This window comes from Narcine bancroftii, chromosome 3 (genome assembly GCF_036971445.1).
Source record: "Narcine bancroftii isolate sNarBan1 chromosome 3, sNarBan1.hap1, whole genome shotgun sequence".
NCBI classification, from domain to species: domain Eukaryota; kingdom Metazoa; phylum Chordata; class Chondrichthyes; order Torpediniformes; family Narcinidae; genus Narcine; species Narcine bancroftii.
In genome coordinates this window covers 361191723-361219093 of record NC_091471.1, presented here as the reverse complement: position 1 = coordinate 361219093, position 27371 = coordinate 361191723, and the positions used below count along the sequence as shown (strand labels likewise).

At 42.2% G+C, this 27371-nt stretch overlaps 1 protein-coding gene across 2 annotated transcripts in view; it reads left to right on the top strand.

The window, feature by feature from the left end:
* Positions 1-27371, top strand: part of LOC138759501 (zinc transporter ZIP11-like) — a 489253-nt gene that overhangs the window by 219275 nt on the left and 242607 nt on the right. For both annotated transcript variants that reach the window (XM_069930028.1, XM_069930027.1), the window contains one exon: positions 10603-10770. In XM_069930028.1, coding sequence (XP_069786129.1) covers positions 10603-10770 — 168 coding nt within the window. The remainder of the gene's footprint in view (positions 1-10602; positions 10771-27371) is intronic.

Genomic DNA, 27371 nt, shown 5'->3' with positions numbered 1-27371 from the left:
AGGCATATCACACAGGGGTAAAGATGAACAATGAGATAGACAACAGACTCGCCAAGGCAAATAGCACCTTTGGAAGACTACACAAAAGAGTCTGGAAAAACAACCAACTGAAAAACCTCACAAAGATAAGCGTATACAGAGCTGTTGTCATACCCACACTCCTGTTCGGCTCCGAATCATGGGTCCTCTACCGGCACCACCTACGGCTCCTAGAACGCTTCCACCAGCGTTGTCTCCGCTCCATCCTCAACATCCATTGGAGCGCTTTCATCCCTAACGTCGAAGTACTCGAGATGGCAGAGGTCGACAGCATCGAGTCCACGCTGCTGAAGATCCAGCTGCGCTGGGTGGGTCACGTCTCCAGAATGGAGGACCATCGCCTTCCCAAGATCGTGTTATATGGCGAGCTTTCCACTGGCCACCGTGACAGAGGTGCACCAAAGAAAAGGTACAAGGACTGCCTAAAGAAATCTCTTGGTGCCTGCCACATTGACCACCGCCAGTGGGCTGATAACGCCTCAAACCGTGCATCTTGGCGCCTCACAGTTTGGCGGGCAGCAACCTCCTTTGAAGAAGACCGCAGAGCCCACCTCACTGACAAAAGGCAAAGGAGGAAAAACCCAACACCCAACCCCAACCAACCAATTTTCCCCTGCAACCGCTGCAACCGTGTCTGCCTGTCCCGCATCGGACTTGTCAGCCACAAACGAGCCTGCAGCTGACGTGGACTTTTTACCCCCTCCATAAATCTTCGTCCGCGAAGCCAAGCCAAAGAAAGATGAACAATTACTTTAACAACAAAAAAATTTACCTTCAAACTTTAATTCAAAATCCCCCCCTTTTATAACAATGCCCACTGGTTACTATGCAAATTTCTATATCAGTGTAAAACTAATAAATTCCCCAGCCTAAATATAACATATGTAATTAAAGTCCAAGTTATATTCCCAACCAGCCCACAGAAAAACTTAGACACAAAACAAACACAAAACACACAAGACTCACTAAACTTCAATCTCAACCGAAGCAAAGATCATAAACAAAATTCAGTTTGTTTGGTAAAATGAAGCCAAAAGATCTTTGAGAGAGAACAAAATTTGAAGTTGTCTTATGTTGCTTGCAGAGAGAGGAACAACGGGCTTAGTCCAGATCCTTCTGGCTGCCTTCAGAATGTTCATCCTTTTTGAAATCCCAACATTCTAAACTCCTCCAGACCATGACTCCTGCTCTGGGCCTCCTTCCACTCCACAGCACCACCCAGTGGTAGTTTATTGTCCAAGTCCAGAAATTTTTAGATAATTTTCTGCACATGCCCAGTCTGTCTCCCACTCTCTCAGCAGTCCACCTTCACCTTGGCTCTCTAAGGTAAACTGTCATTTTTTAACATAAAACCACACAACACACAGGCCAATACACAACACAGAACTCTGTAACACAAGGCATTCAATAGTTCCGCACGGTAGGCTGTTCTAGGTTAGATTTTGTGGGATCCAATGTGAGATATCAGATTAGAAAGAAAATAAGCTTCATGGAAGAAAGCAACTGCTCATGGTGGAACGTTGTATTTTTTTTGGGCTGACCGTCTGCTCTTTGTCATCTATATCAATAAAAAATGTATCTGGTATGATTAGCAAGTTTACGGATGACACTGAAATGTCTGGTATTGTAGATAGTGAAGATGGTTGCCAAAGATTGCAGCAGGATCTTGATCAGAATGGTTGATGAAATTTTTTACAGAGAAATGCGAGGTGCATTTTTTTGGGAGGCCTAACATGGGTAGGACCTAGACAGTCGATGCAGCGAGATGATTTAGGCAGATACAATTGCAAAGTTTAAGAGAGAATTGGATGAATAGGTTTGGAGGGATATGAGCCAAACACAGGCAGATAAGACGAGTGTGGATGGGATTTTGTGATCACCATGAGTAAACTGGGTTGAAGAACCCATTTCCATGCTGAATGACACTGTGGCTTGATGACTGCTTACATCGTTGGCCTGGGACTTCTTGTTGCAGCACCTGGTTGGTATTGAACAATTCTGTTGACAAACCTGCCAGGGCAGATCCTGTAATAAAGCTTAATTTAGGTGCAGACCTGGATTTTTACCAGATCTCTCTGAGCAGACAAGGACCCAGTGAGCACATTGCTGGGTAAATTCTCAATCATCCTCCACCTTTGGGCTTCGCCTGTCCTGAGCTCACTCATCCTGCTCTGTCCACGAGAAAGTGATTTGATCTTTCCCACTGTCATTTGTGAAAGGGTGAGCTGCCTGCCTGGATAGTGTTAGTGTAGTGCTTGACCAGTTCTCCATACCCTAGCTTCCAATCAGCCCCATTCATTTCTGGCCTCCTTTTAATCAAGCCAACTTGGTGAGCTCCATACCTGAACTCAAGACTCAACTCAATGAATCAGTCATGCCCCATTGGTTCTTATGGTGCCTGTTCATATGACTTGTTTCTCTTTATCTAACAGAAGTAAAGATTAATTGGAGGAAACTATAATTACACTGTTTATATCCATGTCTACAGTTTGAATGTTCCTGCATACCTTAACCAAAGGCCAAATCCACAAGTCTCGTAATTAAGCTTGATGGCGCATTAACTTCATGTCACGAATACACTGGAGGGAAATCGTGATCCTTGGCACCGCAATATGAAGTTGAGGCTCTTCAGAGAACAAGATCTTTGGATTTTACTGTGAATTGAAAAATATTCACGTTCCTTCATTATTACTGTATCTAAACGCAAGAATTCCTTCTGCAGTAGCACGAAGGCAATATCTTTGCCAGGATTGCAATAGGTCAAGTGAACAACCACTTTCTCTGGTGTAATTGAGCATGGCAATAAATTACAACCGCGACCTAAAAAATAACAAATAAAAATATGTCACCCCGAAGGTAAACTTCCAATCGATTCATAGCCAAACTAAAAATCACCATCAAAAGATATGTCATTGCAGGTCTCACTTCATTCTGACCACTGGTGCTTCTAATTCTCAGCGCACAGATGACCAATCTCCCTTCAGCTGGAACCCTGATGTGCAAGCTTCCCTGCTTTATTTCTAGTTTGTTAAGTCTGTCATATTGATTAATTTTGTTCCTATTCTGTATTTTGCCAGCATTTCACAGTTGATCCTCCTCCTGTGACCTTCCGTTTGTTTGCACACACTCGCCTTCCTGTCTTTTTGGCTGTGACTGGGTGGTCAGTTTTGGAATGTAACTGCTGTGATAGATCAGCAGAGAAAAAAGCAAATTGAGGATGGGAAGAATGAAAATCGGGGGGCATCGATCAAAGTAAATAATAGTTAAAATCCCCGTTATCCAGAATTCAAGCAACTGGCAAAAAAAAAAACGTGGAAAATCAATAGACAAAAAATAGACGAACATTTAAAATTTATCCTCTTCCCCCCTCATAGTTAGTTCACCAATCATGCAACATACAATCTCAAAATTCATTTATCCAGCATCTACCAATCTTCATAAGTGCCGGATACTGGAGTTTTTAGTGTATTGTTTTAAAAATGATGGACTGACGATCATATTTTGGAGCTCATGAAAAGGCCTGAATATTTATGATTTAGAACTACTGAACTCATGGTCATTTCATCTTTTTAGCATTAGTCCAGTGGAGTTTCAGTGTGTGAAGACGGAGGATGGATATGAAAGAGGCTTGACTCACCGTTTTCCTTCAGCAACCTTGGTTCTCATGCTGTTCAAAATTGTCAGTGTCCTCTGTGGGGAAAAAAATGACTTCCCTGTGCATTGCTGCTGGTGGGTCCAGAACCCGGGGTCATGGTTTGAGGATAATAGGCAAACCATTTAGGACCGAGATGAGGAGGAATTTCTATACCCAGAGGGTGGTGAATCTGTGGAATTCATTGCCACAGAGGGCAGTAGAGGCAGGTTCATTAAATCTATTTAAGAGGGAATTAGATCTATTTCTTCAGTATAAGGGTATTAAAGGTTACGGAGAGAAGGCGGGGTCGGGGTACTGAACTTTAAGATCAGCCATGATCTCGTTGAATGGCGGAGCAGGCTCGAAGGGTCGAATTACCTACTCCTGCTCCTATCTTCTATGTTTCTATGTCTGAAGGAATGAATGAATGAATGCAATTCAACTCTTTCCCTTAGGGCTCAGTCACAGAGGGAGAATTCGCGACTTGGTTGATGGAATCGTCCAAGTCAGCCACGAGTTCTCAGCTCACTGCAGTGTCGGTTCTAATCTCAACCATGTTTTTCATTCCTATGTGGCACCACATTACCAGCATTGTTTTAGTCCCTGCATTTCACAGGAATGTCATGAAATGTGAAGTACTTTGCCATATTTGGAATGTTATGTGATGCAGCTTTTCTCCTTTGTAATTGCGTACCTTTTTCTCACAAAGCAGCTCTCTTTCTGGGGCAGTCGGAACTGGATTAGAAATCACTCCTTTCTATTCATAAAATAGCATTGAACTGCGATTTCCAATGAAGTACTGCCAATGGAGCTCACCAAGTTAGCTTGATTAAAAGGAGGCCAGAAATGAATGGGGCTGATTGGAAGCTAGGGTATGGAGAACTGGTCAAGCACTACACTAACACTATCCAGGCAGGCAGCTCACCCTTTCACAAATGACGGTGGGAAAGATCAAATCACTTTTTCATGGACAGAGCAGGATGAGTGAGCTCAGGACGGGTGAAGCCCAAAAGTGGAGGATGATTGAGAATTTACAGTCAGCTGTACAGCAATGTGCTCACTGGGTCCTTGTCTGCTCAGAGAGATCTGGTAAAAATCCAGGTCTGCACCTAAATAATTGGTGGAATTGAGGAAATAAATAAATGGTTAGAATGAATAAGAATAAATTTTAAAAATAAATGTTCTCCGATGCAACACACAACCCCTCAGTGAAGATGGGAGCAAATATTCAGCCAGCGGAGTGCCTCGATCGTGGCCTGTCTGCAGCAGTTTTTTTTTAATAAAGTTTCAATAAAGTTGTGTGTGTGTATAAAATGGTGGTGCCCAAGATAAAGAGCCAAGCGATGCCACTCGCCGCTGGGACAAGTCTCCCAAAATGTCTCCCTATCCCAGTCTAGTAAGAGTGTTTTATCTTTATTTGTATATTATTAAGTATATTAGTCTTTCTCTCTGGCTGTCCATCCCATAGGATGATGTTCCTTTCAGTCAGTTTGTGGGGTTCAATGTGTGCGACCTGGAGTGGCCGTACAGGCTGATCGTTGACAATACCCCACTCCTCAGAAAGGAACAGCATGGGTGTGAATGGATTTTAGGTGAGTAGGGGGTTGCACAGGTCCAGGCCCACCCTCTCGACATCCTCTCTTGGATCCAGGGGCATGGTGAGGTCCAAGACGGCTGGGGGAAGTTCTGTTGCAGTGAATGGCCAGACCAAGCTTTGATGCAAGGTGTGCCCTTCTCGCCCTTCGCGGCATGTGTTTGCCAGATGGCCATTAAAGCCTAGAGATAGCGGGGTTTGACTGTATATTAGAAAAATGACTAACTGTGAGCTGTTCTCTGACAGGGTGGCATGTTTGAGAAAGTTTTGCAGGATCTGGAATGGTAGAGCAACAGCATAATATACAGTGCAATATTCTATTATTGGTAGCTTTTAATAGTGGAGACTATTTTGGCTAAGTTGCCACCTTGCAGTCACCTTTAATGGAAGTCTGCAGGGTCTAACTCACACCTATTTATATGCAGCCAGGTTTCATGGATTTTGTTGCCCTCTCTTCTGGAATTACACCCTGGCTATGAGTATAACATTACTCTCCAGCAACTTCCTCATTCACAAGATATTGGAGCCCATCGAGTCTACTCCGCCATTCTATTATGGGCTGATCCATCCTCCCACTCATCTCCACTCCCCATGACCTTTGATGCCCTGTCTAATCAAACATCTGTCAATCTCTGCCTTAAATACACCCAACGACCTCACTTCTGTAGCCACCAGACTCGTGACCCCCCGGCTAAAGAAAAATTTATATAAAGTGCACCCTGTTATCCTGAAGTTATGCTCTTTTGTCCTCGTCTCCCCTACCATGGGAAATAACCTTACCACATCTACTTTGTCCAAGCCTTCAGCATTCAAAATGTCTCTATGAGGTCCCCCTCATCATTCAATGAGTACAGTCCAAAAGTCAACAAATGTTCCCGCATGCTAACACTAAATCTCTGGGCTCTCCTTCATGGGTTCATTTCCTGGGTCATCCATCTTCACTGCCCTTGATTCTTCCCATAATCATATCATAGCATATTTTTAATAGGCCTGTCTGCACTATTGAAATGCCAATTTTTTTCTTGCACAAACTGTAACTGTGAATATCTATTATATTTATTCCCTTTTGTTGCACAGAAGTACTTTAATACATTCTATTGAAGTTGTTTTATTATTAAAAAAAAGATACCTGTTTGGCTGAAGGAAGTAAGAAATTTGGTGCATATTTATATTGTACTTGCGTGTATGACAATAAACTCATTATATCTGCTTCATCCCAATGCCTTTCAAGGCCACTAACTCACTTCTATTCTAAGATTTTCTGAACTGGTTAATACTAGTCAATTTTTCACCCAGTTTTTAAAAAAATTCCTTGGTTTAGTTTCTGTCAGACCTCAACTCTAAGATCGCCATGATATGACAGGATGGTTTCAACATTGAATTGCCAAGATTGGAGCATGCTGTTGACTTCCCCATGGGAAAGAATGCTCCCTGCCAGTTTTGCACCTCTTTTCTCTGTCCTTTATTATTGATTCAAAGCCCCGATCCCTTCCTCCATCCAGCTTGTATATTTCTGCATCCACAGATTCTTTGCCCAGTTATTCCTGACATCGACTACTTGAGAACCTTATAAGTTTTCTCCCCTTCACCTTAGCCTCAGTTACCTCTCCTCATTTAACGCACTGTCAATATTTGATATTTACTTTTATATTGGGTTGTGTGATAGAGAAGCTGGTTGCAGGTGATCTAGCCATTTCCACATGTGGAGAGAGAAAAGAGGCAGAAAGATTAGGTTCTGTATGCATCCCATGCTAAATCTGCAGTCACTCCAGGTTTTGCTGACACCCAGTGCATTTTTGGATCTGTTATCTTCAAATGAAACATTTATCGCTGTCTTGTGTATTTTTACGTGGGTGTTAAATATTTCATGATTCCATTTGAGGACTAAAGTTCTTGAGCTAGCTCTTGTTCCTCAATCCACCCACCAAAATCAGTTTACTGATTGCTCATCTTGTAACTATGCACAAGTTGTCATCTATGCTTTTCTCTCCACGGACCCTGCCTGACGTGCTGAGTCTCTCAGTTCTTATCACTGGCACTTTTCTGTAGAATTCTGACTGCAATTTGTCAGCTGTAAAATGTGAAAAGCGTATTGATGAAATTATATAGGCAATAGAGTAATGAATTCCAAGACATCTTGAGTTTGGTCGTGTGGAACAATGTAACTTAAAAAAGATTGCATTTTAAAAAGTGGATTGAGTTCAGTTTAAACTAGTATGTCACCGAAGACTGTCAAAAATTTCTACAGGTGCATCGCGGAGAGCGTTCTGGCTGGTTGCATCAATGTCTGGTATGGAGGTGCCAAGGTTCAAGGCAGGAGAAAAACTCTAGAGGGTATTTAACTCAGCCTGTGACATGATGGGCACCAGCCTTCATGGAGGAGAACTACAAGAGGTAGTGTCTTAAGAAAGCAGCCTCTATCCTTAAGGACCCCCAGCATCCAGGCCATGCTCTCTTCCCTCGGCTACCATCGGGGAAAAAGGAACAGGAGGCTGAGCTGCACAAGCACAGCTTCTTCCCCAATGCCACCAGATTCCTGAATACTCAATGAACCACTCACACGGACTTACTTTGTCTTGCACTTTTTTTAATATATTGTAAGGTGGTTTATATAAATGCTTGCCCTGTGACGCTGCCGCAAAACAACAAATTTCGTGACATGCCCATGACGATAAATTCTGATTCTGAAATCCTGATTTGGATTCTTTAAGGTGGAACTAAATTGGGTGTGGGCGAGACTTTTGTTACTCCGACCTTGAGAGCAAAGTGATTCAGAGTTGTTGACCAGTTTGATTTGACACACGATGCTTCACATTTTAGTGAACAAAGTATTTGATTTTTTTTTTGGATGACCACTATCACTGGTCTGGTTCAGGCAATTTGTTTCTGAGCCTAATGTCCAGTGCCTGCTGCATTTGGACTGATTAGATTCTTACCAGTGTCCTTTTTTTTCAGATTTTTTTCCTTCAAAAAAATGCACCTCTCTGTGTTCCTTCCTTCTTTTGAGAAGAGTAGTTTTAATTTTATGTCAGTGGTGCTGACAGGGAATGGTGCGAAAAAGACACACGACTTGCTGATATTGAGACCACATTTTAAGTGATGCCCAGGCACCCTGGTGAATTGTCGACGTTATTGCTGGAGTGGATCCAAAAATGTGATGTTGGCTGTAACGTGTCTGAGATTGGTGCCTGAGGGACTGGCTGATTATCTTGGTCCATCAGAACTGCAGGTTTTCCCAGGTTGAGCATTCAAATTCTGTTAACCAAGTGATGATTTGAAACTCGCATTCCATTCTACAGTCACGTGTTATTCCATTGATAAAAGTGTTCAAAGCAGTTCTGTCCTGTTCTGTGGAAGTGACTGTGACTGATCTCTACATAAGCAAAATGGTTCCCCACCGTTTACTCTTCCCAATGTTGTCTTTTGGCCTGGTGTTCATGATTAAACTGAAAACAGTGGCCCGGATAACAGTTCTTATCGACAGACCAAGTCCCGCTGATTCGACACTTCCTCCTCCCTCACTTGTTTGTTTTTGTGGTGCTTTTATTTTCTGACCAGTCCTTGTCAATCATTCCTTCAGCAAGAGTGTTTCAAGCCCCTTAATGTGTGTCCAATCTTGTTCTTTCTCCTGTGCTTCGTTGATCAGAAGTGGGCATGTTGGTGATGATGTTGTGCAACTAGAGCCCTCTTCTGCATCTGTGCAACATCCGTGGATCAGTATTGCATTGATTTGGAAGTGTAGTTTAACACCATATTTACTTGATTAAAGAGCTGCCCTTTATGACTTAACATCGGTTAAATTGAATTTGCTACTTGTTCCCAATCTCTCACTTAAGAACAGAATGGAAGCCGACTTAGATTATTCAGCCCTCAATCCTGTCCTGCCATTTAACATGACCACAGCTGATCTATTCCTCACCTCATCTCGTCCTTCGTGCCAGTTCCACACAGCCATTCTTTCTTTGTTTTTTTTTAAATTGTCTGTTTCATCTTTAAATGTTCCCAATAATTAAAACCCCTGAGTAGCAAACTCCAGATTCAGCAAATCCATCACCCCCTTGTGAGGTTATTCCTGAAAAGCCAATAGTACCTCTTTTCTTTATTAGTTCAGGACATGTAAGAAGCCTGATCTGTTCTTACCGTTATCCTTAATTGAATTTTATCCTGCCACATTTCTGACAAATCAAGTAATTATGAGTTTCTGCAGGTGGAATGTTAGTTATTTGTTAAATGGACAACATAGTGGCCTTCTAGAATCTCAGCAGAGCTGCGATCTTTTTCACTGTCAGAGTTGCTGAACAAATCCTGTTTCCAAACAGGAATTCCATTCCAAGATGGAGAGTGACAACTTCAGATCTAATAATAGTTCAGAATTCATCTAAAATACCAGTCAGATCCAGAAGTTCACTGTTTAGAGCACTTGTAAAATATGCATCTTCATCCTAGTCTCTGTCCATTTTAGCTAATTTCTTGCCCATCTTCCCATTGCTATAATCCATTGGTTCTCAACCTTTTTTTTTATCCCAATCACATACCACCTGACCTTACTAACCACAGATGCCATCATCCACCAATCTCCGTGGTCTGTCACCTTGTTGTGGTGGAGAAGCTTGTGTGGTCCTGAGATCCCGAGAGTGATGACGTCTGGAGCTATGCTCCTGGTAAGGTCGAGGTCCATGACAAAGAACAATCCAACCAAGTCCTCAAACAGTGGAACAGGTGTCCATCACTGAACCTGCTGAGCATTCCCAGCATTTTCAGTTTACATTTTAAATTTCAAGTACCTGCAGCATTTTCTTTCATTTTCCCTGGTAGTTCCTACCAATGCATCCGTTTAAAAAAAACAAATTCCCTGAAGTTAATGGCGCTAAAGTGACCTTATTTGGAATCATATTAATTCGTTTGAAAATTAAGACACTATTTTTAATTGTTTTCATGATGGGAGCCCATCTTAAATTGGATTTGGAGGAGAATTTCCCTCCCTTATTACTGTTATTGATTTTCCAAAAGTCCTCCATTTGCTGTACGGTGCTTTGAGAGATTCTGAGGAAGTAAAACGTGTTGCTGTATTTTAAAGTTCCTGCTTTAATCTGTGCATTTGTACGAGGAATTGGCAAACTGCATTTTCTGAGGAACCTTCACCTCCATTGGAGCAGGGGAAACCAATGGAAAGACAGAATGGAGATCGCAGATAGAATGCCTTTTCTCTTGAAAATGTGTGAAAGCTGAGAGATGGTCACAGTAAATACAGGGTATCAAACCATTTAAGATAACAAATAGAAAAAAAACCTTTTAAAAATTTCATTTTCTTATTGACTTATATTTCTCCTTTCAGAGAAAGTAGATAATGGAGATGTCTATCAGAGGAAGAGAACACAGCAGTCCGACTATACCATGGGTTTGATGCCACTCAATCAATCAAGGTTGACTCCAGAGCAACAACAAAGCAGTTGGAAGCGCATTATATTGCTCATTCTTGCCATCACCATACACAATATTCCAGGTAAGAAGTACTGGATTCAAACAAGACTCCTTCTGTATTCAATATACCTTGATCAAGTGATGAAGGCAAAGTATATTGCCATTGGGCCCTACAGAAAGGTTAAGGGGACATCTGATAAGTGAGTGGCTTTTGGAAGAGAGGTGGAGAGAGTTCAGGTTCCACTTGCTCATGTGAGAGTAAAGTACAAGGCTGGGCAGATTAGGGAATCCTGGAGGGCCAGAGTCATTGAGGCTTTGGTCAAGAAAAAAAGAAGAAAACATATGTCAGTTACAGAAATGGATCAAGTGAGTCCTTTGACCAGTATTGGGATGTAGGAATTAACTCAGTAAGGAAATCAGGAATTCAAAGAGGGGACATGAGATATCTCTTTTTTTTAAACAAAAGAGAATCCAAAGAGATTCTACAAGTACATTTAGAGCAAAAGAGTAAGTGAAGGGAGGTTAGGGTCCGTTAACATTCATCTGTGTGGAGCCACAGGAGATGGGTAAGGCCCTAAATGAGTGTGTTATGAACTGTACTTGCTATGGAGAAAGACTTGTGCAAGGAAACCTGGGGAAAGAGGAAAGAGGATTGGTGTTGCAGAAGAGGATGTTCAGGAGGTCTTAAAATGTATAAATAAACCTCTGGGGCCAGATCAGTTGTATCCCAGGACATTCTGGAAAGCTTGGGAAGAAATTACAGGAGCATTGGCAGATCTATTTGTATTATCGTAGACATGAATGCAGTCCTGGGAGGTGGCTATTCTATTTTAATAAACAAGGGCTGTAAAGAATAGCCTAGAATCTACAGACCAGTGAGCCTAACTTCAGTGGTGGGTAAATTATTGGTAGTGGTTCTGAGAGGCAGGATGTATATGCATTTGGACTGACTAAGAGTAATCATTTTGACTTTGAGCATGGGACATTGTTCCTCACAAAGTAGTTGAAAATATGTCCAAGGAGACTGAGAACAGTTGGGTAGACATTGCCCACAAGGCCTTTGACAAGCTAGCACATTATAGATTGGTCTGGAAGTTTAGATGGCTTTGGATCCAGCTCATCAATTGGATGCAAAATTGGCTTGGTGCAGGGGCAAGAACTTGGTGGTGGAGAAACTCAGAAGGTCATGCAGCATCTGTCGGAAGTAAAGCATGACCAAAATTTCAAGCCTGAGCCCTTCCTCAAGATATGAGAGAGAAAAAAAGGAAGGCACCTGAATAAAAACGTAGGAGAGAGGAGGGGACAAGGAGAGGAGCTCAAGCTAGCCGGTAATAGGTGAATACAGGAGGGAGGATCGGATAAAAAATGCTGAGGTGTTAGAGGAGGGGGCAGCTCTCTGAATGGAGAGGGAAGGGAAGAAGGTGAGGAGCTGCAGGAAAAGAGACAGAGGGATAAGGAAAGAGAGAAATTTGGGGGAGGAGTTTAACAGAAATTGGAGGTCAAAGTTAATGTTGTATGGTTGGAGAGGTTGGTTTTTATACTGGAGGTCTGTGACTGGTGGTGTGCCACAGGGATCGGTGATGGGTCCACTGCTGTTCGTTACTGGCATCTGGATGAGAAGGCAGATTAAACAGTAAGGCAGATTAATAGTAAGTTTGTGAATGACACTACAAGTTACAGTGGGCAATCAGGAATTTATTGAAGATTATAACAGGAATTGACAAAATGGGCCGAGGAATAGCAGCTGGTGTTTAATTCAGAGTTACGCAGGTTGTGGTATGTCAAACCAGGGAAAGACTTGTCTAGTAAATGGTCGTGCCCTGGAGAGTGCTGTCGGATAGAGACCCTGAGAGGTTCAGATACATCATTCTCTGAAAGTGGCAACAGGGTGGTGAAGAAGATTTAGATTTAGTAATATAACATAGTAATGGGCCATTTCAGCCCATGAGTCCACACCCAATTAACCCACAGCCCCAGTACATTTTGAAGGGTGGGAGGAAACTGGAGCCCCCGGGAAAGCCCTCACAGACACGTGGAGAATATACAAACTCCTTACAGATGGCGGAGGATTCAAATCCCGGTCGCTGGCGATGTAAAGTCATTGTGCTAACCGCTACACCAGCTATGTTGCCCCACATACTTGCCTTCTTTGGATGAGGCATTGTGGACAAGAATTGGGACATCATGCTACAGCTGTACAAGACATTGGTGAGGAACCACGTTTGAGCACTGGGTTTAGTTCTGGTTACCTTGTTATTGGAAAGGTGTCATTAAAATAGAAAGGGTTCAAAAATGATTCAAAAGGATATTAATGGGACTGGAATGCCTGAGTTATAAGGAGAAGCTGGGTGGACCCAGGACTTTTTTCTCTGAGTGATGGAGGCTGATGCGGTGACCTTATAAAAAGTCATGAGGGACAAAGATATATGAATAGTCATTGTCTTTTTCCTGAGAGTCTAAAACTAGAAGGAAGAGGTTTATAGTGAGGCGGAAGGGGAGAGGGTTGGGGGGGGGAGGGGGAAGATTCAAAAAGACCTGAGTAGCATCTTTTTCACACAGAGGGTGCTGAGAATATGGAATGAGCTTGCCAAGAGGCAAGTACAATTACAATGTTTGAAAGATATTTGGAATGACACATGGACAGGAAAGAGTATGGGCTGTGTGCAGGCAATTGGGATCGGCTCAGATAGACAAATTGGTCAGCCTGGACTTTGGGCCTGAAAGCCTGTTTCCATGCTGTTTGGCTCTCTGCCTCTCAATATTGCAAGTCAAACTGAAAAAAAAACCTGTTTATAAAGTTGGCATCAAGCAGAAGAGCGTTATCATTTATAAAAATAAATAACTTGATATGTTGGTGTGAGAACAGCAGCAACCATCAAAGACCCACACTGCCCAGCACACACTCTATTCTCGCTGCTACCATCTAGGTGCCACAAGACACGCCCCACCAGGTTCAGGAATATCTACTACCCCTCCACCATCAGACTCCTCAATGACAAACTCAATCAGAGACTATTTAAGGGCTCTTACTTGTGCACTTCATTAATTTTCTTTTTTATTCTCTCTGTACTGCACACTCATTTTGTTTACATTCATTTACTGTTTACAGTTCTTTACTGGTTTACGTGTTTGCTGGGTACAGTTTATTTTGCATTACCAGTTAGTGGTAATTCTGCACCTGCAGGAAAAAGAATCTCAGGGTTGTATGTGATATCATCTATGTACTCTGATAATGAATACTGAACACTGATAAACAAGCATTGTTTGACTTTCACAAATCCTCTGGGTTGCATATCGTATTGATAGCAGCATACAGGAGCTATTTCCATATGACTGTCTTCCGAGTCTCTGAATCCGTTCTCTGAACCCACCATGAAAATAAAAACTGAAAGCTAAAATACTGGAAACACACAGCAGGTCATGTCACATCTGTGGAACAAGACAAAGCTATTGGTTCAGCATTCTTATGAAGTCTGAGCCTGAACCATCAAATATTTCTCTTTCTACAGATGCTGACTGGCAAGTTGAGTATTTATTGAAGAGCCTCCTTTGTTAATGGTGCTGTTATAAAAACTGCAGTTTGAACCTAAGGACACATTTTAGCGAAGAAGGAAGGCAAAGGGGCAAATTTTAAAAACGATTTCTGCAGCCGACTACTGCAGAGCACATTTAGAGCTTCGACCATTATAGCACAGAGCCTTCAGCCCACAATGTTGTGCCAACCTAGGTAAACCTACTCAACATTTTAAACCTTGCACCCGTAACCCTCTATTATCTTGCAACCATATGCCTGTCTAAGAGTAATTAAATGTCCACATTATTCCACCCACGACTGTGTTTAAAAAAAACTTACTCCTGATGTCTCCCCTCAACTTTCCTCCCTCAGTGTATATAGATGGTATTTGTTACTGTTGCTCCAGGAAAAAGATGCTGGATGTCCACCCGATGTATGCTTCTCATAATTTTGTAGACCCATATTAGGTCACTTCTTATCCTTCATTCCAAAGATGATCTCTGTTAAGCTTGCCTATAAGACATGTTCTTCAATCCTGGTAAATCTCCTGTCTATCCACTCCAAAGCCTGTGATCAGGCAACCAGAACTAAACCCAATATTCCAAGTGTAGTCTAACCAGAATTTCATAAAAGCTCAACATCACCTCACGGCTCTTGAACTCAATCCCCTGAGTAATGAAGGCTCGCACACCATAAACCTTCTTAATCACCCTATCAAACTGTGTGGCAACGTTGGGAGATCTATGTATTTGGACCACAAGGCCCATTTGTTTTCTTTTCCCTAAAAGAGGCCTAGTATCCACAAAACTGGATTTTCTGCGTTTGTTATTCATCTTATTTTTTATATGTGTGGCATGTGGTGCATTCCATTCAAAGGAGCAGTAGAAGCTGGAAGGAGAAAGACAACATCAGGATTGTCTTTCCTTAATGTTTGCAACTCTAACGGTAAATGAGATATTTCGCATTTTCATGACAGGGTTAAGCCAGGCAACTGAAAAACCAAGGTTTCAAATGCTGATCCTTTCCTGACATTGAAAGGTGGAGAAGATAACTTCCTGCTGTGAGCTTTCTTCCACAGTTCACTAGTGACCGGTTGTCAAAGATGAATGGTTGAAACTCTGCTCTTCCCTAAACTTGAGGTCACTTCCATTTGACTGAACACCAACAGTTCAGCCGTACACTGAACTTGCTACTTGAGGAGTACCATCAATCTTTCATTTAAAAGTAGACCAGTATACTCGTGTCTCAAAGCAGACAGAAGTTGACAGCAAATAGTTTATTACAATTGAACACGTTTTTCTTGTTTAGAAAAAAATGTAATCACTCAAAGCACCGTTCACCTCAGTTCTTTTGTTTTTGTATCAGCAACAATTTACAGTCAACAATGTAAAAAGATGTGAATTTGAACTGATGCATGTTCACGCCTACAGAATGGAAAGGGGTCACATTGGAGGTGAACACAAATATTACAACAAGGACGACATGGGTAAGGTGAGGTAAAGGAAAATTGTGGATCTCTGCAATATTAACCGATTTCAGCTGTTGCAGAAATAAAAGCTGGTTTAATAAGTGAAAATGAAATTTGATGCCATTTCAGTGGCATATTGCTATTTCAGAAACCTTTTACTAAGATATTTGCATTCCGATTTTATTACTGTTTCTGCACATCTGACATCTTAAATGCTTTAAATTTTATTTCCATTTACACTTGACATTTGCTTCACCTAATAACGCCAAAATTGTGAAATCGTCAGCCAAACTTGAGAGTTTTATTGTAAAAAGCAAATAAAATGTCTAATTAAAGCAAGTTTCATCAAGGTTTTGATCGGTTTTTTCTTCTTTAATTCTGACACACCCATCTTGTGTTGTATAAATTTCGCATGAACTTCATGCAAAATAGGCGCTTGGTGTAACTACGACGAGTGTGGAAGGAAGACATGCACTGGCAGCTCTACTTATATGGGCGCTTGGCGCTGACGTCAGGGCCCTGCGTCATCGGAGCGCCGACCTCATCGGGTTGGCTGGCATTCCCACCAGAGTTCCTCATCTTCCCATTGTGTGGAGATCACCTGGAACGACAGCTGGTGTCACCCTCCAGGTCCGCGCGGTCGTCGTGTTTCTCAGCCATTTTGTGGGCCGGATTGCGTCTCTGTGGGTGGGCCACTGCATTAACTCATTTACGTATGGCACCATCTGATATCATCACATATTATGATCTAATGTATCGCATATCATCTGGTTTAAAACATTTTTTCATTGTAGTCGCAATAACTGTGTAAAATTCCCGTTACCTCAAATTCAAGCAACTCACAATGTCAAGCAACTGGCAAAAAAATTATGGAAAATAAATAGGTAAAAAATATGGAAGTTTAAAATGGTCAGTTCGCCAATCCATGCAACACACAATCTCAAGCCACCGGCAAGTTCACTAATTCGGCATCTAACAATCCCCATGGGTGCCGGATACCGAGGGATTTTACTGTATGACTGTTTGTAATTCTACGTATTGCAATATATACTACCATTCCAGACTGTTTGGTCTGTAACTATACTATTGAATGACTGGTGCCACGTTCCTTCACAGCCATGATGAGTTCCTGCAGTGTAGTCTTACTAGATACATGCACAACAGAAATTCCGTCAAAAGTGCGTGGAAATGAGGGGAATTATCATTTTTGTTGCACAGTTTGAAGATTTACTAATGTTTGGAAATTGTCAAAAGGAACACTTTTTATAATTAAGTCAAGTCTTAGTGGAAATATAGTTTTGTCTTAGTCCATTTTATATGTCTGTTATATCAGAAGCCAGGTTTGATTCATCATTAAGACAAGTCAGAACGCACTGGATGCAACATCCCAGCTGCAGTGCTGAGAACTTGTGCACCAGAATTGGCCGTCCTTTGACCCAAGTTGTTGTGTGATGTTACTCAGTCTGGAACATTGTTTAGATAAACCTAATCTGGAAAAGGTAGGGAGAATCAAGTGTGGTCTCATACCTTCTTGGCCAACTTGCATTCATCAGCAAAGTGATGGGTAATGCAGTTGACAATGCTGTTAAGCACATTCACTCTTGAGTTGTTTGGGTTCCACAAATTACAAGTTCCACATTTCATCAATTAATTTGTCCATTTATGGAAAAGAGAGTTGAATTCTGGAGATCATAACTGGCAATATTGAAAACTGCCAGGCACAATATTGTTTGGCCCGTGACTCCTTATATTGTTCTGTATGTGGCCTACAGCCAAAAAGATTTGGCTCTCCCTGGCGTACAGGATACTGGCCTTCATTAGCTGAGGCACAGAATTATGAGCAGAGAGGTTACGGTTAATGTTAAACATGAGATAATCAGAGCTAGAGTACTGTTAGGTCTGCTTTGTTCATGAATGAGTGAGACAAACACCAGGCTGAGTCGAAATCAGGGTTCTTTGTTCTTTATTACCGGATTGTAACACTTGCGACTAAACATGTTAGTCGGAGAATGCATTCTGCCGTTATCAGCAAAATGGTGATTTTTTATACCCTTGGATATGTGCTTAGAACATCATCATATCATTACTTGTCCAATGACTAAAACTGTTGCTATCCTTTCCCTGCTAGCTTCCTGCCTCTCAATCCATCAATGTCTCTCTTATCTTGTAAGTACAAGGATGCATTCACATCTTGTTACAGCCCTGTACATTCCCATCTCATGATGTTTTACCTAACAGGAGTACAAGGACACCTCCCCTTCTTGTTCCTGCCCTGTACAGGGTAACTCCCTACACATTCCCATCTCATGATGTTTTACCTTACAGTACCACGCGAAGTTCTGTTTGCAGTACCGCAGGAAGCATATAATTGCTCTGGAGAAAATGCAGTGGAAAGAAAAAATTTTAAAACCACTATTTTAATCGTACTTAATTGACTCGCTTGTGCACGGTTTCATAACTCCAAAGAAAATGGGATGGCAATTTTTCTCCAGCAAAATATTTCAGTGACAATTAGGTCTCGAGCAGAGGTTCTCAACCCTTTTTTCCCCACTCACATCCCACCTTAAGTAATCTCTTACTAATCGCAGAGCTGGGAATATTTAAAGTGGTCTGCGAGTGGAAAGAAAAAGTTTGAAAACCACTGGTCTGAATGGTTATGGGAGTGAGTTAGGGAAGGATTGTTGTGGAGTAGGTTTACATCAGTGAACAACAACAACATGAGTTAAAGGGGCCAATACTGTTAAAAGAAGGTGATAAGGTATTACTGATGAGGAAAACTGGATCTGATAGAGTCACCTCATGGAGATTCATGAGTTCTCGCTGCTTTACTGTTCTTCACCAAATTAGGACAGAGCAGCTTCTCTGATGTGGATAATCTAGCACTGAAATGAAACTTTGATGAGTCATTCTTCATCCCAGACAGAATAGTGAGAGCAAACTCTGCTCAGATTTCCCCAAACTTTCTGTGCCAGTTATACTCTCCTCCCACCGTGCCGGTATAGAAATACATTTGGCAAATCTTCTGTGAATGTATGGAATTTATTGGAGACGTCAGCTGACATAAACCCAGTGGAATATCTGCTGCCTTTTCTTCCAGCTGAACCTTTTTAATCTTTGCCGGAGTGGTTTACACCTCTCGCACATAAATAATGAAATGCCAGTATTCATTCCTTTGACTGCACTTGCAAAATCAGCTCTTAAAATGGTGGTAGAACAATTTCACCCGAAGGATTTTCAAGGATTTGAACATAAGCAGCTGTGATAGTCCAGATTCTATCACCAGTGTCTCGAGGTACAGATTGTAGTGTAGGATGACTGTGATTGGCTGAGAGTGTAGCCACACCTACTGACAGCCCCATCTAAAGGATTGCTCCTAGCCAGACCGGGTCATTCTGGACTGGTCGACCTACTTGTGATATGCTCCAGTCCTTTAGTTAATAAAAGCCTTGGTTTGGATCAACAAGTCTTTGGTTCTTTTGACACGCTCCACAGCAGCACTACTATTTGCGTGTGGGTTTGCAGAGGTGCAATGATAAACAGATTGATTTGTAAAGTCGTTAACACTTTTATGTTTGAAACGGACTCCAGTGGAATATTATTGAAATGGAACGAGATAATTTCTTCTGAGCCTGCCAGCGGTTTATGTGTGAAAATGTCTTCCTAATTAGTTCCAGGGTCAAAAATACCTGATCTTTCCCTTTAAATGTATCTGTTTATTTTTCCTGTAAATGAAAACCCATATGACAGTGAGCGTTCCTGAGAAATTTGGGTAAAAATGCAATGCTGGAGAAACTCAGCAGGTCAAACAGTATGCTTTATCTTCTTTCTTCTTTGGCTTGGCTTCACGGACGAAGATTTATGGAGGGGTAATGTCCACGTCAGCTGCAGGCTCGTTTGTGGCTGACAAGTCCGATGCGGGACAGGCAGACACGGTTGCAGCGGTTGCAAGGGAAAATAGGTTGGTTGGGGTTGGGTGTTGGGTTTTTCCTCCTTTGTCTTTTGACAGTGAGGTGGGCTCTGCGGTCTTCTTCAAAGGGGGTTGCTGCCCGCCGAACTGTGAGGCGCCAAGATGCACGGTTTGAGGCGATATCAGCCCACTGGCGGTGGTCAATGTGGCAGGCACCAAGAGCTTTCTTTAGGCAGTCCTTGTACCTCTTCTTTGGTGCACCTCTGTCTCGGTGGCCAGTGGAGTGCTTGCCATAGAACACGATCTTGGGAAGGCGATGGTCCTCCATTCTGGAGACGTGACCTACCCAGCGCAGTTTGATCTTCAGCAGCGTGGATTCGATGCTGTCGGCCTCTGCCATCTCGAGTACTTCGATGTTGGAGATGAAGTCGCTCCAATGAATGTTGAGGATGGAGCGGAGACAACGCTGGGGGAAGCCGTAGGTGATGCCGGTAAAGGACCCATGATTCGGAGCCGAACAGGAGTGTGAGTATGATAACGGCTCTGTATACGCTAATCTTTGTGAGGTTTTTCAGTTGGTTGTTTTTCCAGACTCTTTTGTGTAGTCTTCCAAAGGTGCTATTTGCCTTGGCGAGTCTGTTGTCTATCTCATTGTCAATCGTTGCATCCGATGAAATGGTGCAGCTGAGATAGGTAAACTGGTTGACCGATTTGAGCTTTGCACACAAAACTCAAATTGGTGTGCTTTATACAGCAAAGATAAAGATACATAACCAATGCTTAGGGCTTGCGGCCTTCAGCAAGGTCTGAACAAAATGTAGGCAGGCATCCGAGGGGCAGGGGGAGGAGCACAGACCCATAGGCAGGAGGTAATAGATGGATCAGGGAGGGAGGGTATACCAGCAAACAGAGGGTGGTGGGGTGATGGCTCTGTGAATGGAGAGGGAAGGGGGGTGGAGGAAAGAAGAGGGATGGGAAGTGAAGGAGAACAGGGAGTGGGCTAGCAGATTGCCGGATAAGTTAATGTGAATGTCAACCGTTTGGAGAGTGCCCAGATGGGATAGAAGATGCTGCTCCTCCAATTAATTGGTGGCCTTGGTTTGACAGTACACGAGGCCCTGGATACCTGTCTGTCTGAGAAATCAAATGTTGTGTACATTTTGCATTGTTTCTCATGTGTAAAATGCTGGAGAATAAACAACAAAAATTGTGGAGTTGTGGATTGGATGAGGTTGGTGCTGTGGGAGGAGGAATAATGATTGCAGGGAAGTCTCACTGAAGGCTTGTTCAATTTTTTTTAAACAGTTAGCAAAGTTCAGTGGTGAGAACCATGCCCAGCAATTTAATTTTCATCAGACTTTTGGCTGAGATGAACAAGGTGGCTGAATATTATCTTTCTGTCCGGCAATTTTACAATTATTTCTTCATTACATCTCGAATTTTTCAGTTTATATTTTTTTGGTTCCCTTCTGGGTGTTTTCTCTGCCATCGCATTCCCAAGATCATGTTCTATGGCGAGCTCTCCACTGGCCATCGGGTCAGAGGTGCACCAAAGAAAAGGTACAAGGACTGCCTAAAGAAATCTCTTGGTGCCTGCCACATTGACCACCGCCAGTGGGCCGATATCGCCTCAAACCGTGCATCTTGGCGCCTCACAGTTCGGCAGGCAGCAACCTCCTTTGAAGAAGACCGCAGAGCCCACCTCACTGACAAAAGACAAAGGAGGAAAAACCCAACACCCAACCCCAACCAACCAATTTTCCCCTGCAACCGCTGCCACCGTGTCTGCCTGTCCTGCATCGGACTTGTCAGCCACAAACAAGCCTGCAGCTGACGTGGACATTTACCCCCTCCATAAATCTTCGTCCGCGAAGCCAAGCCAAAGATTACTGTTCAGTGTGTAATCAGATTTTTTTTGTGGGAGGGAGGGCATTAAAAATATCAATGACATGCTATTTCAGACTTTTTCTTTCACTTTATCGCCTACACCTTTGGCATTTTTATCCACTTTTACAGTTCTTTCCTCATTATCTGCCCACAGACCAGTGTTGTGCACAGGTAAATGGGGTCACTTTGTGGCTGATATAGTCACATGGAGCTTTTTGACAGATGCTTACAGCCCAACAGTGGAACTGAAGTCATGCTCCAAAACAACATTTAAGTAAGATGATGTCGCCCTGTTCCACCAAAATTGCTCAATTCTATTCTGTTCACAGAAAATGCCTGACTACCAGCACTGTCCGGATGCTCCGTCAAGTGATAGGAAGCATTGATGAATATGTTATCAAGTGGAACTTACTTTCAATAACCTGTTTATCAATCCCTCGTCTGGGCTTTACCTGTCATAAGAGGTTATCGAAGCCGTGGTCCAAACATGAACCAGCAAGCTTACTTCCAAACGGGATATGTGAACGATTGCCTGAGGTATCAAGACAGCATTTGACTGAGCATTGCATCATGGAGCTCTGGGAAAATCGGTGGGAATCAAAGGGATAACACTCCAGTGGTTGAAGTCTGACCTTGCACAAAAAAAATTGTTTGTGATTGTGGGAGGTCATCCCAAGCCTCGGACCTAACCAAGTTCAGTGATCTTCTTTCGATCCGGAATGTCAGATAGGGAAATAAAAGCAAAAAATGCTGGAAAAATTTAGTGGATCGGGCAGCATCGATGCAAAGTCCAGGACACTGCATATGAACTGAGAAGGGGGGAAAACAATCCTAAAAATCCTGATGAATAGTCCTAAGCCTAGAATATTAAGTATTTCTCACTCTGCAGATGCTGCCTGATCGACTGAATGTTTCCAGCATTTCTTGTGTCCGTCCCCCATCTGTTGAATGTTTCCAGCATGTTTCGTTTCTATTGTTATTCGGAATTCAAGCTCCAGCAACTGGTAAAAACAATTTGAGGAAAATAAATAAATAATGTTGAAATAAATAAGAATAAATTTTTTTTAAATTGTAAAAGTAAATGTTCTCTGAAGTAACAAAAAAAATTAGGTGAAGATGGGAGCAAATATTCAGCCAGCCGAGGGCCTTGTTCATGTGTTGCTCCAAGCAGCTGTTTGAATAAAGTTGTGTGAAACAACAATGGCGTCGCCCAGGATGAAGAGCTGGTTGATGCTGCTTGCTGTTGAGGTGATTCTCTTAAAATATCTCCTTATCCCTCCTCGGAAAGAATGTTTATCTTTATTGGTATATATTAATTGAACCAACTTTGATCTTCTTTTCCTTCAAAATGCAGCAAATAGTTAAGGTATGAAAATAAGAAAGCAGCAGGATGCAGGCCGAAGATCCTGATTGGTCTTCCATCCAAAGTGTTCCATAAATGCTGACTGCTGCACTAAGTATTTCGAGCATTGACTTTGTCCACGTGGTGTCTTTCACTTCTCTCCTTATTGCTTGGTGCGACTCACACATTGTGAGTAAGCTCCGAGTGGTCTTTATCATCGAATTGCAAACTTACTGCTCTTTGACCACCAAGATGGACTAGTTTCGTCGCAAGTTGGGTTGACCATTGAAGGGCAGGCACCAGTTTACAACTTTGTAAGAATTCAGTGTTTCCTCTGGCTGGTCTTCTTACTAAAACCGAAGCACTCCATCAGCTTAATGGTAAACTCTCATGAGAGTCGAGAAAATATCTCTGCTTTAGCAGGTGCCCTTGAAAGCCACTTGTTCAGCAGGTTTTTGGCAGCACAGATATATCAGTCAGCTTCTGCAAGAGTGTTGCATAATGATGTGTCCGGAGAGCACATACTGGTTTGCTGGAAACCATCCCTACAATGTTGTTCACCATCCTGACAGTTCTCTCATAAAGGCAAACAACCTTCCATGAACCTTATGAGAATGAGAGAGAGATAGTTAAAATGCAGCAGTTCACGTGCTGGAATCCAGGAAACAAAACAAGTATGTAGATAGCCATTAATTACCTGATCAAATGCTACTATTTTTGCCCTTTCATTAGTACAATAAAGCCCATGGTATATGGCATCTATGAGGATTGGTAGAAGCAGGATAAATGTATATTGTAGTTGCTTGAGACTTTTACAATGCCTGCATTAAGAATAAACAATTTAAAAGACAAAAATACTATTCTGTACTTACACCTAACAAACTTCACTTGCATGACTATATAAACCTTAATGCAGTTTACTTTTATTTCAGTCACATTCTTTGAAAACATTTAACCGTTGCTGCATCTGCAGGTTCCTCCCCCTCCACGGAGCCACCTGAAAGACAAACAATAACATTATAGATAATTGACCCCTCCCTCCAAGTTTACAGATAAAACCTCTGACTGGGGCGTCTCTTACTAAGGAGACACTCCAACGGCGAGAAACATCAACCAGCTCTTCATCCTGGGCGATGCCATTGGTGTTTCACACAACTTTATTCAAACAGCTGCTACAACCAAAGCACGACCACTGCACTCCGCTGGCTGAATATTTGCTCCCATCTTCACCAAATGTTTGTGTTACTTCAGAGAACATTTACAATGTTAAATTTGCGTATTTTTACCTGTTATTTTATTCTTATTTAATCAAATGTTTTTATTTATTTTCCTTGATATTTTTGCCGGTTGCTTGAATTCCAGACACTAGATGTTTTACTGTGTTAAGACACATAGATGTGAATCCTTCAATGGGATAAACCACAATCTGGTGTTGTTGCAAGTGATGCTCTGGTTCATTCTGTGCACAGCTGAGAAGAGGTTATGAATGTACAAGAATAGCTGTGCAATGAGATGTTGGTTTTTAACACATCAGCTACAGCATCGTTGAGCAAAGGAACATTAATGATTTCTCCACCACGTAATTAGAAGCTAGCTTTGATCTCACTCAGAGTAACTGATCTTCATTTCTTATCAGTTTCTTAAAAAGAAAGTGTCTTTTGTTTTTACAGTCAATGACGGAGAACTATTCTTTGTTAAAAGGATGCTAGGTTTTGTTTGTGTGAATAGCCTCCTGAACAAGCCAGCCTGGCTTAAGTAGGGAAGGAGCTCCCTTGGACTCTGCCCTTCCTTCACACACCTGGCTCCATCTGACCATTAACCCCTCCCCCTTTATCTTCCCTACCCCTCCATCTTCTTCCTTGGGTGCTTGCCTTAAGAAGGACTCCCCCGGAGGAGTCACGTGATGGAGTAGTGGCTGGTAGGAAAATACCAGCCCTCTCCAGAAAAGAAGAAAAAAAGTGAAGAAAAAGCAAAGCCCCAGATACACAGAACACAACAAATAAAAGATAAATGTGTGGAGAAAATGGCATCTAAGAAAGAAAAACAAAAAACAACGGGAAAGAAAGAAGAAGGAAAGAGGCCGGAAAAGAAAGGAGAAGGCCTTGCCTGCACGAAAAAGCAGGGATCCGCCATGGAAAGAGGAGCCCGCTCCCCAAGGTTATTGGAGACCCCGCAAGATCGCGACCTCCCGACCGCGGAACTGCAAAAATGGCTCACTGAACCAAACAGAGGTGCGCAACTGAGCATAACAGGGACAAGGAGAACACCGACGGGACCGGGATCCAGCTGTGGAGTGAAACTACACAGCATGAACAGCTGACAGATGCCCAACAGCAGGGCTCCCAACTGGAAGAAAAAGAAAGCAACGAGAAAGGGAGGGATGAGAAAGAAAAACAGAAGCAGGAGGCCCAACAGATAACCAGACCGGAAGAGGACCAACATCAAGAAACCATGAAAAAAAATGCCCAACAAACTTAGACAAGCAGCTCAACAAGAAAATCAGAAGAGACACAGATACAAGGAAGAGAAATAGATGTCACAAACCCAAGAGCAGACACAGAAGAAGCAGAAGAAGAACTTCAAACTCTACACAGAGGAATAGGAGGTAAAATGAATGGAGAGTACATAAATTTTAAAAAATTTCAAGAATAAATGAAAGCATTAAAAGAATGATTGACACTAGAATTTAGTGAAATAAAAAGTACAGAAGAAAAAGTGAGTAGAATAGAGCTGATCATAACAGAGGTAGGGAAAAGATTAGAAAATGTGGAGAACGTGTAATGGCGGTAGAAATGGAAGTGAATGACTTAAAAAGAAAATTGGAAGAAAGTGACAAAAAAGTTAAAGAAACACAAGAGTTGTTAGCTCAAAAGATGGATATAATGGAAAACTATAGTAGGAGAAACAATATAAAGATAGTGGGCCGAAAGGAAGATGAAGAAGGCAAAGATATGAAAGAATTTATAAAAGAATGGATCCCAAAAGTCCTGGGGATGCCAGAAATACAGGAAGGAATAGAAATAGAAAGGGCACACAGAACACTAGTCCTGAAACCACAGTCACAAGAAGGGCTCCCCGAAGAAGGGCTCAGGCCCGAAAAGTCGACTGCATGTTGATTTACATGGATGCCACATGACCTCCTGAGATCCTCCAGCACTTTTGCTGCAAACTGAGGGGCAACATTTCTTCTCAGTCCTTGCAAACCATTGAACCCCGTGTTCTGCTGCACTGGCTCTGAGGGAAGCTCCCTCTGTCACACTGGAAAGGAAAACAGGAAGATTTACTTGGCAACCATTGAAGTACTCTCAAGTGGGATTATACAAGAGAGGATTTGGTACACAGCCAACTCCCACAAACAGTGAAGAGCTCATGATCAGATCATTTTTATTGGTAACTTGTTCAAGGGATAAATGACTGATTTTTGAAATGTAATTGTTTTAAAGAACAAAAATGTGTTTTGATTTAATGTTTCATCTGAAAGAGGACATCAAAGTGAGGCTACATCTGAAGTACTGTGAGCAAAAACAAACTGGTCGGCTGACATATTGGTTCAAAACTCTGCGTCAGTTGAACCAAAATGTTGACTGACTGTTCCCACCATGGATGCTGCCTGGCACGTTGTGTTTCTCCAACAGTTTATTACTTATTCAAGGCTCCAGCATCCACAGTCTCTCGTGTCTCCTCAAGTACGATGTATAGTTCTGGATTTTTTATTCCTGAGATTTTATAAGAATTTGAGAGCTGGTCTTACTGAGACATGCAAGATCCTTAGTTCATGTTCATTATCATCTGACTGTACATAATCAACATGACAAAACAGTGTTTCTCCGGACCTTGGCTCACGTTCAATACACAGTACTTAAAATCACATGCAATCAAACCCCCGGTATCCGGCACCTATGGGGATTGGTAGATGCTGGATATGTGAATTTGGCAGTTGCTTGAGACTGCGTGTTGCGTGGATTGGTGAACTGACCACAGAGGGTGCCCATCTCTTACCTATTTATTTTTTGCATTTTTTTATGCTGATTGCTTGAGGCTGCTGGTAGCTTAAATTCCAGATGACGGGGATTTTACTGCATACACATAAATATATAATTTAAAATAAATATATTTAAATATTTTGGGATGATTTACTGAGTTACAGGATACTGTTCATCATTCTTACAACCTGCAGGAAGAGACCATTTCCTAGCCTGTCAGTCCTGATTTTGATGTTCATGTACCACCTGCTGTGGTGGGACAAAGGTACTGTGTGCTGGACGAAAAAGGTTTTCTATAATTCTTTGAGCCTTATTTAAGCAATAAGTGTTGCAATTAGAGGAATTACTGGCATGATGAAGAAGATTTTGAGATGTTTGCACTCATGGAAGTATCTTGAACAATGGGACACAATGAGTATTTCTCCAGAACAGGCTCCTGTACCATTTTTTCTCAATGGTAGCAGAGTAAAGAGAGCATGGACTGGGTAATGGGATCCATGGAGAAAGAGGCTGCTTTCTTCAGGCACAGCCTCTTGTAGATGTCCTCTGTCTGTCATCGGTTTCAGAAATCCTCTCTTCCAG